At 50.5% G+C, this 13,983-nt stretch overlaps 2 protein-coding genes across 2 annotated transcripts; both read right to left on the minus strand.

Annotated features, from left to right (window-relative positions):
* Nucleotides 1-322: 322 nt before the first annotated feature.
* LOC144721803 (dual specificity tyrosine-phosphorylation-regulated kinase 4-like) lies at nt 323-6,443 on the minus strand. The gene is made up of 8 exons (XM_078599726.1): nt 6,302-6,443; nt 5,299-5,380; nt 4,462-4,634; nt 3,692-3,752; nt 3,014-3,131; nt 2,185-2,530; nt 1,075-1,200; nt 323-367 (listed from the first exon to the last, which is right to left on the minus strand). The coding sequence occupies exons 1-8, from the start codon at nt 6,410-6,412 to the stop codon at nt 323-325; spliced, it is 1,062 nt and encodes a 353-aa protein (XP_078455852.1). The 5' UTR covers nt 6,413-6,443.
* A 957-nt stretch (nt 6,444-7,400) lies between these two features.
* On the minus strand, nt 7,401-11,213 carry LOC144721804 (dual specificity tyrosine-phosphorylation-regulated kinase 4-like). The gene is made up of 5 exons (XM_078599727.1): nt 11,159-11,213; nt 9,721-9,826; nt 9,015-9,163; nt 8,137-8,273; nt 7,401-7,578 (listed from the first exon to the last, which is right to left on the minus strand). Exons 2-5 carry the CDS (start codon nt 9,824-9,826, stop codon nt 7,401-7,403), a joined length of 570 nt encoding a protein of 189 aa, XP_078455853.1. The 5' UTR covers nt 11,159-11,213.
* Nucleotides 11,214-13,983: the final 2,770 nt, after the last annotated feature.

The following is a 13,983-nucleotide window of genomic DNA, read 5'->3' on the forward strand; positions in this document are numbered from 1 at the left end:
GACGAGTTTGCCGCCTGACGGCGCTGTCCGGAGACCCGCGACTATGAGGACGCCGCCGCCTCACGATGCCTTGTGGGTCAAATTCGTGGATAATGGGAAGAGAGCTTTGGGGACCCTCCAGCTGGGAGTTCCAAACATGCATGAAGAGCATGAGACTGCCTAAACCCTGGACACTGTCCGTGCAGCACGCCAAGGAGTCCGTGACAGCTGTCGAAGAAGAGGCTGCCATTGTGTTCTGGCGTCAAAGCCCAAATTTGCCAAGTTTCAAAAGTAACTCACAAATTTACTCAATTGGGAAATGCGTAGCGGTTATTATCCGGCCCTACTGTAAACGCGAACGAGGGCCCTCCTCAAAGGGGTTGAGATTCTGCGAGGTTTCCCCGCGTCAGCAAGCAGCACACAATGCACGTTGTTGACCTGCACTGCGCGGTTTGTTGAACGTCTTCCTCTCTCTCTGCACGTCGCCAGCCGCAGCTCAAACTTCTCCCCCGTGGGGGGTTTGGCGGTGGCTCGCGTCGGGGACGCGTTCACGAAAGGTGCGACGACGACGACGAATATGGAAACGACGCAAATCGAAGCAATTCCCAGGGAAGATTGCGGAGGCGTCAGCAATGCAGTGTTTGTGACTTTAACGAAAGAACCAAGAATATGAGCTAAGTCTCACCACGGCGTTCCCGATCTCCTGTCATGAAACGCCCTGTCTCCGCCCACATTCACTCCGAGTTGCACGACACACCACTTTGAATGGATTTCACAAATTCATTTTCATATTTTAGTGTTTTTATTATTATTATGCGGTTTACAACAACGTGAATATTTACAAAAAAGTAATCAGGTTGATCCTGCATCAGGCCACCTCAGCTCTCACACCCTGGCTCAGCTATCCTCTTCCATGACCTGGAAACCACGGCGAGGTCATCCTCTGAGGACTGCCTGGAAGAAAACCAGCATGGAAGAGCCCAGGGTGGGGCTGGCTACACGACATCACCACACTTAGTTCCCCCACTATTCTGCGGTGGGTGAATCACCGCAGAAGAAGCGATTGCGGAAGATTGAGTGGACCACTCTGCACACTCGAGCCAGGAACACGTGCTTCTTCTTCCTATTCTCCTCCTCCCCATTCTTCTGCTCCCGATTCTCCTCCTCCTCCTCGCTCTTCTTCTCCTCTGCCCGCTGGGGCCCAGGCTCGTGCTGCTCCACCTGGAGCCCAGCTTGGGGCCCAGGCTCGTGCTGCTCCACCTGGAGCCCAGCTTGGGTCCCAGGCTCGTGCTGCTCCACCTGGAGCCCATCCTGGAGCCCAGGCTCGTGCTGCTCCACCTGGGGCCCAGCTTGGGGCCCAGGCTCGTGCTGCTCCACCTGGAGCCCAGCTTGGGGCCCAGGCTCGTGCTGCTCCACCTGGAGCCCAGGCTCGTGCTGCTCCACCTGGGGCCCATCTTGGGTCCCAGGCTCGTGCTGCTCCACCTGGAGCCCATCCTGGGTCCCAGGCTCGTGCTGCTCCACCTGAGGCCCAGCTCGGGGCCCAGGCTCGTGCTGCTCCACCTGGAGCCCATCCTGGAGCCCAGGCTCATGCTGCTCCACCTGGAGCCCAGGCTCGTGCTGCTCCACCTGGGGCCCAGGCTCGTGCTGCTCCACCTGGAGCCCAGCTTGGGGCCCAGGCTCGTGCTGCTCCACCTGGGGCCCAGCTTGGGTCCCAGGCTCGTGCTGCTCCACCTGGAGCCCAGCTTGGGGCCCAGGCTCGTGCTGCTCCACCTGGAGCCCAGGCTCGTGCTGCTCCACCTGGGGCCCATCTTGGGTCCCAGGCTCGTGCTGCTCCACCTGGAGCCCATCCTGGGTCCCAGGCTCGTGCTGCTCCACCTGAGGCCCAGCTTGGGGCCCAGGCTCGTGCTGCTCCACCTGGAGCCCATCCTGGAGCCCAGGCTCATGCTGCTCCACCTGGAGCCCAGGCTCGTGCTGCTCCACCTGGGGCCCAGGCTCGTGCTGCTCCACCTGGAGCCCATCCTGGAGCCCAGGCTCGTGCTGCTCCACCTGGAGCCCAGGCTCGTGCTGCTCCACCTGGGGCCCAGGCTCGTGCTGCTCCACCTGGAGCCCATCCTGGAGCCCAGGCTCGTGCTGCTCCACCTGGGGCCCAGGCTCGTGCTGCTCCACCTGGAGCCCAGCTTGGGGCCCAGGCTCGTGCTGCTCCACCTGGCGCCCAGGCTCGTGCTGCTCCACCTGGGGCCCATCCTGGAGCCCAGGCTCGTGCTGCTCCACCTGGGGCCCAGGCTCGTGCTGCTCCACCTGGAGCCCAGCTTGGGGCCCAGGCTCGTGCTGCTCCACCTGGGGCCCAGCTTGGGTCCCAGGCTCGTGCTGCTCCACCTGGAGCCCAGCTTGGGGCCCAGGCCCGTGCTGCTCCACCGACGCGTCCTGTTGCATCTCATCCTTCTGGGCGGACGCCGCTGGCTGCCTGGGCCCTCTCTCCTCCGGTGGCGTCCTTCCCAGCCAAGGGTGCGCCAGCGCCTCGACAGGCGTCATGCGCAGAGTCGGATCCCATCTGGCAAGATGGGGGCACACATGGCGCATGGGGGAAGGGTGATTATGATTTCAGCGTTCACGTGCGTCTCCCCCTATCCGTAAACGTATAGCGGCCAGCAGCTGTCCTCCACTTTTAACAATCGTCGCCATCATCATCGTCGTCGTTAACCATCTGCTGCTGGGATGACTGGCAGGTGCATCTCCTGTGCTCCCCATTGTGCCACCTCACTGAATTTTATCCACCCAGCGCTCCGCTCATTGTGAGCATCGCTCCTCCAACCCTCCGTTGTTGTTGGAGGGCGACCGCTTCCAACCGCTGAGTAGCCTCAGAGTTCGTGTACATCTACGCATCTCTATGTAAGTGTATGTGAGTCTATGGGTCTATAGGTCTCTACGTAAGTCTATGGATCATGCAATAATGGGACATCCTCCGATCATTGATCGCTTGGAGGAGAGTGGCCGATGGGGAAATCCTCGCCCGGGGGGTTGGTGGGGCTCTTACTCCAAGCAGCGGCTGATGAAGTCGTTGAACTCCCTGTCCTGACTCCCGAGGGCCACGCTGATTGGGTTACTGCCCGGTACCCTTTCTTGTCCGGACATCACAGGACTGCCCAAAGGGTCTGCAGGAACCGCGCGGAACAGGAGAAACGTAGTCGCAATGCACTCCACCCTTGCGCACTCGCAGCGTAGAAACGCAGCGACCCAGTTCCGTGCCATGGGCCGGCAGTCGCGCGTTCACCGCTCGTTACAGAGCTTCGCGATTCGAACCCTTCTGGCCTCCCGCGTTATCACGGCGGCCCCTATTCACCGTGAGCCGCAGTGCGCCGGGTTGCTTCGCAGTGGAACGTTAAAGATCTTGTGTCATTGTAAACGTAGGCCATTGTGTGCCGGTGCCTTCGTCCAGATTTCCCCAATTTGAAAATTATTAAATTGGCATCACACACAGCAGCAGCAATTTGTTTGCCTGTTGGCTGGTGGAGGGTCGTAACAACACAAACAAGGCCAGACCATTACGTGGCCTAACCCTAACACAAACATCTATTATGAGTTATATCGGCTGTGACATAACACGTGGAAGTAATTGAAGTTACAAAGTGATACCCCACTAAACTAGAACAGCCCCATACTCCCCTCAAATTAAACCCAGTCCCTCCACTCGCCCTCTCACCCCCTCACTCACCAAAGTATTTGTTCCTCTCGGGCGCGGCATTCACCAGACTCTCAGGAGGCATTCCCAGGACCTATACAGATCACACAGACAAAGACCACCCATATAGCATTAACAGATTGTCGTAGCAAGTGCTGTTAGCGAGCAACTTTTAATGATGGTACATGGCACACAAATCCACACCAGCAACTTTACACACCGCAACGGTCCTTATTTAAGGCTGAGTCGACCTCGGAGAGGACCGGTTCAGATATTCATCACCAATGTTCGCCGCAAGCAGGAATCGAACTCGGGTATCCGGGTTCGTAGAGCAGTGCGCAAACCACTAGACTATGACTCCCAATGGTCCACACACAGGCAGAGGGCAGTGTTCATGGCATGTCCCAGCCGAAGGGCAGTTCACACCCAGTGGCCGCCCTGGTTATTACTGCGGTATTCACCATAAAATACAACACGCCATCTGCCTCATTTACAGTGGGCGCGAAAGGTCCCTTGACATTATTTGAAACAAGTAAGCCATTGTGCGCAGACATCATGATCCCGAACATGCTTGACATCGTTTCAAGCAAAAGCATCCAATTGATGAATGTGGTGATGAGAATTGTACTCCAACTCCCCATCGGTTAAGCTGGACCAATAATAATCACTGCGATAAACGCTCGTACCGCCAGCAATCCGTTTTGTTTGACCGTGTTGGGTGGCGGAGGCTACAAGATTTGGCCAGGTCATTCTGTGGCCTAGCCCACAAATCATAGTGAAACTGCAATGTGGGAATACCGTACCTCCATGTAACATGGAAGTTGGTCATATCGGCCGACGGCCGGAAACAGGACTCTCCCGGTAGCCAACTCGGCCACCGTACAGCCCAGCGCCCACATGTCAACCGGGAACGAGGCCGCGTGTCCCAGGAAAGCCTCTGGGGCAAGGTACGCACGAGTGCCGAAAATCTGTGAACCTGCCCAGGACAAACGACAAAGATCACCGACATAGCCTTGAATGGCACGATCATCACACGCACAGTGATATGCACAAACAGAATCAGAATCTTTATCTTGGAGAAATCCGATGAACTGTGCGGCTCTTTTTCACGAATGTTGGCCATTTGCCACGAAGTATAGGCGATGTCACCACCGTGCTTGTGCTCGGCTATGTGCCCATTGAGGCGACGTGAAGTGTCGAAGGCTCATTGGCAAGTCACAGGACACACCCAGGTTCCATGGGTTGACTGAGATGACAGGCATATTCACCACCTGCGCCCCCTACTGTGCCACCTCGCTGTATTATAGCCGCCCGACGCTCCACTTGTTGTGAGCGTCGCTCCACTACCCTCTGCTGTTGCTGGCAGGCAACTGCCTCTTAACTGCCGAGTCGCGTCTTTCACGAACCTCCTCCTTGTTTCCCAAGTGGCGACGTTTACTCATTGCACCAGGTACTCATTTAAGGCTGAGTCGACCTCGGGGAGGCCCAGGACCGGTGGAGATAATTGTCACTGGTGTTGGCCATGAGCGGGAATTGAGCTCAGGTTTCCGGATTTGTTAATCAGCGCACTACCGCTCCTCACACACAAACTCTCTTACTCACAACACATTCACACACAAACTCTCTCACAAACGACTCACATTGAGATCCGGGAAAAAAACTGCTCTCCACGTTTTTGATGCGGATGGTTCTTGCCAGGGCGTCCTTGAATGACAAGTTCCTCTATAAGGGCGGTAGAAGGGATTCACACTCGAAGGTTAAGATCGTAACAATTTCAACTTGTCAAGCGCCACACTGTTCCTGCCGTCTTGAAGAGATGGCACGACTCAGAAACGGGAGGATCCACAAACAAGGCAGCAGCCAGGCACTGAGCTGGTGGCAAAGTCCCCCCAAGGTCTGCAGTCCTCTGTTTATGAAGGTGTTATCGGGCATTCAATGATTGTTTATAGCGTACATGTAGGAGAAAACCACCAGCCCGCAGCTCAGTGCCAGATTGTAGGCAAGCATCTCCATTGCCCGACTGATCAACCTTCAGCCAGCAGTAGATTGGTCGTGTACCAAAATACCGCAAAACATTAAATGGGGAGTCGAAATAACAATACGGAATGTTTTCTGACAGCTGCCACTGGGGGTGCCCTTTCAAATATACGTATATATGTTGAACTTCTTTTGCACCGTACATAGCCGACAATGCTAATGGGAGGTGTGGGGGAAGGATAACAAAAAAAGATGAGATGTGATGCCAGTCCCTTATGTCGTGTGTAAAGTGCTCTGAGACGCCCCGGTGTAAAGGAGAGTGCTCTTATCAAACGTGAATCACGATTGTTAAAGGAAACGAAAACGAAGCTCCTCGCTGTAAGTGAACGTTTTAGGAAAAAACGTGCACACAGACGGTGTTGGTAACGCATCCTCACGCGCGTTTGTATCCCAAAGGTTTTTAGGAGCAGCATAGAAGCTGATGGGTGGCTGTCGGGCTTTATAAGTGTATCTGCATGTTTGCAAACAGTCCTAGTTACTTGCACTGGTTTGTGTCTCCACGTTCAGAGCGACGCTTTGATCAATGTGTCCGGTTTTCTCTCGGGCCAGTCCCCAATAGCGATGCGACGTCACGGTGGAGTTGCACTGAATGCGGAGTCCACTCACCGGCTTGATGTTCCCATGCACAATCCCCTTGGCGTGGAGCTGGTTCAGGATTCTGAGAATGGACTTGGTGATTAGTTTCACTATCGCCATCACGTCTCGCTGGGATGTCATCGATTTAATAGAATGGGAGACACTTGGACTGCAAAAGAGACAACAACAACAACAACACAGTGAGTGCCATCCTGTGAAAGGCTGAGTCATTTCATGATTATCGTTTATTATGATTATTTACCCAAGAAATGCTCTCAAAACCTTGTCAGGTGTTACTGTGTGTTTAATCTCAATTGGGTAATTGGAAGGTAATATATTCGCATCGAGATGTTTGGGCAAATACAGGTTACTTGTGGGGTTATTTAGCTTTGGAAGGAAACCGGAGAACCCGAAGGGACCCATGTGGAACAGGGGGAGAGAATACAAACCCCACACTCACACTCTTGTAACACACACACACATTCTCTGTGGAACAGAGAGAATACAAACCCCACACTCACACTCTTGTAACACACACACACACTCACACTCTTGTAACACACACACACACTCACACTCTTGTAACACACACACTCACACTCTTGTAACACACACACACATTCTCTGGAACAGAGAGAATACAAACCCCACACTCACACTCTTGTAACACACACACACACTCACACTCTTGTAACACACACAATCTCTGTGGAACAGAGAGAATACAAACCAACTTCACACAGAAAGACAACAGTCAGGGATTGAACCCAGGTGCTTCTTGTCGTGAGGCGCGAGCGTAAACACTCTGCCGACGACACCCTGCCAGTTGAGTGTGCCTGACCGTGTAAGAGTGTGCCTGACCGTGTAAGAGTGTGCCTGACCGTGTAAGAGTGTGCCTGACCGTGTAAGAGTGTGCCTGACCGTGTAAGAGTGTGCCTGACCGTGTAAGAGTGTGCCTGACCGTGTAAGAGTGTGCCTGACCGTGTAAGAGTGTGCCTGACCGTGTAAGAGTGTGCCTGACCGTGTAAGAGTGTGCCTGACCGTGTAAGAGTGTGCCTGACCGTGTAAGAGTGTCCCAGACACGTGGCAGCTTCACAGTATTATCACGGCGCGTGGTGCCGTGAGATCATCAGATCCATGGCCCGAACAGACTGCGCGGTACGTACTTGCATAAGTCCTCCAGGACGAGGCAGTTGTGCCCTCTGAAGTAAAAATGGTCCAAAAGTTTTACATTGAAATCATTGGCCAGTTCCTGAAGTCTGATGAAGATCTTGAGCTCCATCGCCTGCATGTGGTTATCCTGGGGGCTGCACAGAGGAAATCCACAATTTTATATTAACAGCAACAATAAATGACGTGTAATGTGCACATTTTGTTGCTCGCTCTCTGAAGAGAGCATGACTTGGAGGTGCTCGGAAGCACAGACAACCTGGAAGGCAGCAGCACGGTTGGCTACATACGGTGCGAACAAAGTTCAACGTATTCTTAGGTAAAGTCGCATAGATAGGTTCAAAGAAAATCTACGTGACTTTACCAAAAGACCCAAGAATATGAATTCCTGCAGTCACGAAAGCTTTAAGTCAAAAGTTCAACGTACATACAGGTGGTCAGCTGGTGCTACCAACATTTTCCCAAGATCTGCGGTTCTCAATATTTGAAGATGATTTCAGCAAACAAATTCTTGTTGAAACAAGGGAGGAGACCAGAGCACAAGGAGAAAACCCGTGCATTGACGTTGGCGGGGGGGGGGGTAACACTATCCCCATATGAATGGAAATCAACTCACTTCTTGTACTGCTTCCCTCTGGCGATCCAGGGTTAATAATATCAGCCTCAAAATCGCACTTCCCATTGTGAAGACTTACCTCGTTGGCTTCCTCCACATCTTCACGTTCACCATGGTGTTGGTCTTGTGGTCTCGGCATCTGAAGAGCTGGCTTTGACCTTTGAGCACCAACCATTCCAGCACCTCGTAGCGGAAATTTAGATGCTCGTATTGGACCTACACAACAATCGAACCATAAGAACCGATTCAATCCACGCTCATTCCATCACTGCTGATTCAGTTCTTATTACACAAAGACAACAGAGACATAATCCATGCAGCGCCAAGAGCTCTGTCAATTCTAGTAAATGATGAAGAATGAGACGATGTGTACTCATCTGCTGTGCTCGGTAACCGAGTGTCGGATGCCATTTTGGCTAAAGGGTGGTGGCGTTGCTAACAATTGTGGCTCACAGCAACAATGGGCTGGGTTCAATTCCCAACTAGAGTGCCTTTCTGAATAGAGTACATGTACCCTGCCTGTTCTGCAGAGTGTGACAATGCGAGTGAGAGAGCGTGTGGAGTTTGTTCTGCACAGCAGGGGGGCAATGGTGCTACGCGTAACCTCAATTCAGTAATTTGCAAGTACTACTTGAAATTTGGACCTTGACGCCAGGACCCAATGGCCTACTCGCTTTGAATGATGTAACGTGATCTTTAACGTCCGCTGTAAAGCAGACGATGCGTCGTGTTTTACAATCAGCACACTCCGTCTTAACCAGGGTGGCCACTGGGCTTGATGATGTTTTAAGCAATGACCCTGTGCTTGATGATGATGATGATGATATTACTGTGTTTGACAAGAATGTGATTGATAGCCCTGTGCATGTGTGTGGTGGTGGTGGTGATGGCCACAGTATTAACCAGGGCAGTGGACGCGTGGCCCATGTCGCCCACTCTGAAGCCGGCGTGTCTTACCGAGACGTAATGGTTATAGGCATCATCGTAGTCCAGGTTCACGGTGCCTAATCCTCTGTTGTGGAGTCCAAAATACCAGACACGGTCCACGGTGAAGAGTTCACTCCTCTCGATAGGGGTCAGGTTATCTCCAAAGAGCGTCAGGATTTCTTCACCAACACAAACGACAACGACAATGATTAGTATTTTATGATTGTTACTGTTCCACTTGTTACTGTCTACACAGGAAAGCACCACCAAGTCCCTAGACTCTTTGTTAGGAGCGATACTGCTGCTGTGTAATCCCATTTGAGTTATGTGCAGGTAATTTTTTAACTTTGGATTGTTTTTTGGCCAATACAAGATGCATTTAATATATTTTTTCGCTATGGGAAGAGGTTGAAGAACCCAGAGAAACCCCAATGCTCAACAGGGGGAGAACATACTCTTAGGTTTTTTCGGTAAAGTCACGTAGGTAAAAAATTTAATTAAAATTAATAAAAGTAAAATAAAAAAGGGGAGAACATACAAACTCCACACTGAAAGGCACCCAGTTGGGAATGGAAACCAGGCACTTCTTGACTGTGAGGCGCGAGTGTTACCACCTCGCCTCACAAGGTTTACAAGCCATAACAATGCACATGGTTGCTGTCAGGCTGTCAGGCTGTGGCCACCGTGACGTTCCCCACACAACACGGGCGTCGTGATGTCACACCGCGTGGATCACCTTGCGGGGTTTTGCCAAAGCCGGTGGTAATGGCGTTTGATGGAATCTGCGCGCTCCACTGCACGTCCCTGCTGCCACCCATCTCCTGATCTGTAACCGCGGCCATCTACGCACACACACCGATACAAAGAAACCCACGGAGAGCCTTGGACAGTCTGCTGGGGCACGTGCAGTGAACGAGCACTGAGCCCGCCATGCGTCGCCGAGGGCCGGGATCCCTCATTCTGGAGTCCTGGCAAGTCGTGGCGGCAGCAGGGGGCGATGTCGCCACGTGGCACAGACCCACATCATCAACACGGACCCACATCATCACGAACACATCAACACCAACACATCATCACTAACACATCAACACCAACACATCATCAACACGGACCCACATCAACACTAACATCATGACACAGACCCACATCATCAACACGGACCCACATAATCACGAACACATCAACACTAACACATCATCACTAACACATCATCACTAACACAGACCCACATCATCAACACGGACCCACATAATCACGAACATATCAACACTAACACATCATCACTAACACATCAACACTAACATCATCACTAACACATCATCAACACGGACGCACATCAACACTAACATCATGACACAGACCCACATCATAAACACGATCCCACATCATCACGAACACAACACGGACCCACATCATCACTAACACATCATCACTAACACATCAACACTAACATCATCACTAACACATCATCACTAACACATCAACACTAACATCATCACTAACACATCATCACTAACACATCAACACTAACACATCATCACTAACACATCATCACTAACACATCAACACTAACATCATCACTAACACATCATCAACACGGGCCCACATCATAACACACATCATCAACACTAAGGGGCCGTCCATAAATGACGTCACGCACCTGGGGGGGGGTCAGACATTTGTGACGATGGGAGGTGGGGTTTGAGAAATGTGACGTCACATCAAAATGCGCAACTTTAAATATAGACAACACGTTCTACTTAAATATACTTTTAATGTTTTCTCCTACACATCAGAGTGCAGCGCCACAATAAATACGCACTGCAATTACAATAGTTTAAAGCGATTTGAAGCATGTTTTATTTTTTTTAGGGGGGGCAAGCTTTGTGACGTCATATTTGAGGGGGGGGCCTGACTTTTTGTGACGCCGTCTGACGAGGGGGGGGGGGGCGTCAAAAATCGTCCAAAATCGCGTGACGTCATTTATGGACGGCCCCGAACACGAATTCACTGGTGTACCCACACTTTACCCCACCACACGCGTCTGAACGCGTGCAAGGGACTCGCCCATGTGAGAGTGGATCGTATAGCTCAGTGGACCCTGCCAGGTAACAGAGTGAAGTTTTGATAGTTTAGTATAAAGATGTCATCTCCACCTCGTCGCCTCCACTCACCTCAAGGACTCAGGCTGCATCGAGCTCACGTGGGTGCATAGGTAGCCACGCCCCCATTTCATGTGACGTCACCGTAGTGATAGACACGTCACTCGACGTTGTCCACGTGATCTTGCAAGACACGCCCACACGCAGTCCTCCTCGTGGCCATATGACCCAATGGTTCGTGCTGATGAAATGTTGCTAAACTGTACACAAATATTGATTTAAAGCTTTCGTGACTGCAGGGATTCATATTCTTGGTTCTTTCGGTAAAGTCACGTAGAAAGAAAATAACTTAAATAATAGAATGCGACGTTTCGATTGCAAAACAAGCAACCATCATCAGGTAGGAATGAATGAAAAAACAAACCTAGTAAACTTAGAGATATAATGCAATACAACACAGAGAGTCGGCTAACACAACAGTCAACACCCTACCTGGTTGATTACGTTCTTCAAAAGATTGTTAAATTTGAGAGAGACACAAAACACAGACACGGAGACACATAGACAGACACACAAGCAGATAGACACACAGAGAGAGACACACATAGACACACAGACAGACACAAGCAGAGAGAGAGACACACATAGACACACAGACAGACACACACATAGACACACAGAGAGACACATACAGAGACACAGAGAGAGAGACACAAACAGAAAGACAACGCCTCTATGTCGAGGCCTTAAATAGAGAGAGAGGGGGGGGGGGGGTTAGCCGACTCTCTGTGTTGTGTTGCATTATATCTCTAAGTTTATTAGATTTGTTTTTAAATCCTTTATATTAAGTTTGCTTGCTTGCTTACGACCGTGCAAATCTTTCGGTCGTTTTTTAACCCACTTTCCGTGATCCAATCGAGCTGACATTTTCCACACAGACTCGTTGTGCGCGACAATGAATGTTCGTGAAAGATTTTTAAAAAATTTTACACTTTTTAGGACAAAATTTTTATATTTAATTACCAATTGCTTAATGGTGCAATGCAATCATCTGACCCATAGGTGGCAGCCATCTCAAGCCAGAGGACGAGATGACTCTAGCCGCCACGCATATAAAGGATTTATAGTGAAAAACGTTGTTTTTACGGGTTATACTTGTTTCACTCATTCTTACCTAATGATGGTTGCTTGTGTTGCAATCGAAACGTCGTATTCTATTATTTATTTTCTTTCTACGTGACTTTACCGAAAGAACCAAAGAGTAATTCCTGCAGTCACGAAAGCTTCAAATCAAATTATGTTACATGTTGTTTACACTCGGATATTGATTCTATAACTTCCAATGGAGCTCACAATCCAGCCACTCCCTCTCCTCTCCAGGCTTGGCTGAACTCCCACTGCTATTTCACCCCTTGTTGTATCTCTACTCCCTGAATTGCCCCAAGTGACAGCCCCACGGCTGTCTACCGATCCCACTGCACCTCACAGCCACGAGCTGTAGGAGCGGGCCTCTGTCCACTCAGTGGTGCTGATCACATTCAGCACCATACGCTGGGAGTCTCATCCCTGCAGTTCCCAGTTGTGGGGTCACCTCCTTTTTCATAGAGCCTCTCGATTTCTTTATACACGAGGATTGCGTTTCACGACACTGAGAGCGTTGAGTGTGCTTCTGCAGAGTGATAGTGTGGATGTTGTGTTCTTCCCCTGTTATGCAGTGGGTGAGGGCAGTGGTGAGCGCATTGCAATCCAAACCCAGCGACACGCGTTTGATGTGTGGTGTGTACGTGCCTGTGTGATGTGTTTGCGGTGTGTGTGCAGTATCTTGGCAGAGGTCGTCCTCTGGACGAGTTCGACAGCGTCTCACCAGGGTCAGGCTTGCTCAAAAACGTCGATTCACTCCCTCGATACAGTAAAACATTTGTGCTGCACTTGTTGGCCCTAATGGAGGTTCCACCTGTGCCATTCTGTGCTCACCCCTCGGAACGAATACAGTACAAACTTCACACACGTGAGCGCCCAGACCTACGTATGGTCGACTCAGCGCTGACACTGATGGCGCAGCAGTTGCCACCAGTTTGTAAAGGTGCGTTTTTCTAAAGCTGAGTTATTGTAAAGGCGATTGAGTTGGTTATCATTTGTCACAGGAATTCGGAATATTTGGGCTGTGCAGCCCCTTGCAGTGACTTTGTAAAACTCTCTATGAACTTGACACCTTTCGCAAGCTGATATTGCATTGGGTCATAATTTATTTTTGGGATAGGCCACGTCCTGTTCTGGACAAATACATGCTACAACACCCTCCACCACGTAACATCGCCAAACAATTCCCACAACCAACTTAAGTTATTACATACAATGCATGGCATTTCCAAGCTAATCTGATTTAATTGCTACATTTTCATGAGAATTGTTCAACGTAGTAGTTAAACATGTCTATAATGACTTACCATTGTATGGTTCAATAATAATTGAGCTTTTCTTTATTGCACGTGACCGTTTAATGTATTTGGCTATCGGGTGGTGGAGCGTCATACCACACATTTGGCCAGATCATGACATGGCTTAACCATAAAATAAATTATAAACCAACTGCAATGTAGACCGTGGGCTGGTGTGCGTATATGTTAATCCATATGTACTCTGATAAAACTTGAATGCACGCTCTCTGCCTCATGTGTTGGGGTTCTGATTTATGTTGTAAAAAGCAAATCTTGTAGGTTGGCTTGCTTACACCGTGCATGGCTGGCTCTGAAATGCTATGGTCCTTTGTTGGGCAGTGTGCATTTTGCACTTGGTGTTTATTGTCTGCCGAAAGAGATTAACAGTTGGGTGCTTGTGGGTACGTGTCTGCACCATGCATGACAATGAACGTCACCGGATGTGGACTGTCAGGAACG

Source organism: Lampetra planeri, chromosome 12 (assembly GCF_965212315.1).
Source record: "Lampetra planeri chromosome 12, kcLamPlan1.2.h2, whole genome shotgun sequence".
Taxonomy (NCBI): Eukaryota; Metazoa; Chordata; class Hyperoartia; order Petromyzontiformes; family Petromyzontidae; genus Lampetra; species Lampetra planeri.

Excerpts from the sequence above, each read along its gene's own strand:
- LOC144721803 (XM_078599726.1), bottom strand. The coding sequence starts at position 6,412 with ATGACATCCCAGCGAGACGTGATGGCGATAGTGAAACTAATCACCAAG. Across the intron at positions 2,531-3,013 it reads TTCATCAGCCGCTGCTTGGA|ATGGGATCCGACTCTGCGCA; the intron begins GTAAGAGCCCCA and ends CCATCTTGCCAG. Across the intron at positions 1,201-2,184 it reads AGCACGAGCCTGGGCGCCAG|GTGGAGCAGCACGAGCCTGG; the intron begins GTGGAGCAGCAC and ends GCTGGGCTCCAG.
- LOC144721804 (XM_078599727.1), bottom strand. The coding sequence starts at position 9,826 with ATGGCCGCGGTTACAGATCAGGAGATGGGTGGCAGCAGGGACGTGCAG. Across the intron at positions 8,274-9,014 it reads CCTATAACCATTACGTCTCG|GTCCAATACGAGCATCTAAA; the intron begins GTAAGACACGCC and ends ATTGTTGTGTAG. Across the intron at positions 7,579-8,136 it reads ATGTGGAGGAAGCCAACGAG|CCCCCAGGATAACCACATGC; the intron begins GTAAGTCTTCAC and ends TCCTCTGTGCAG.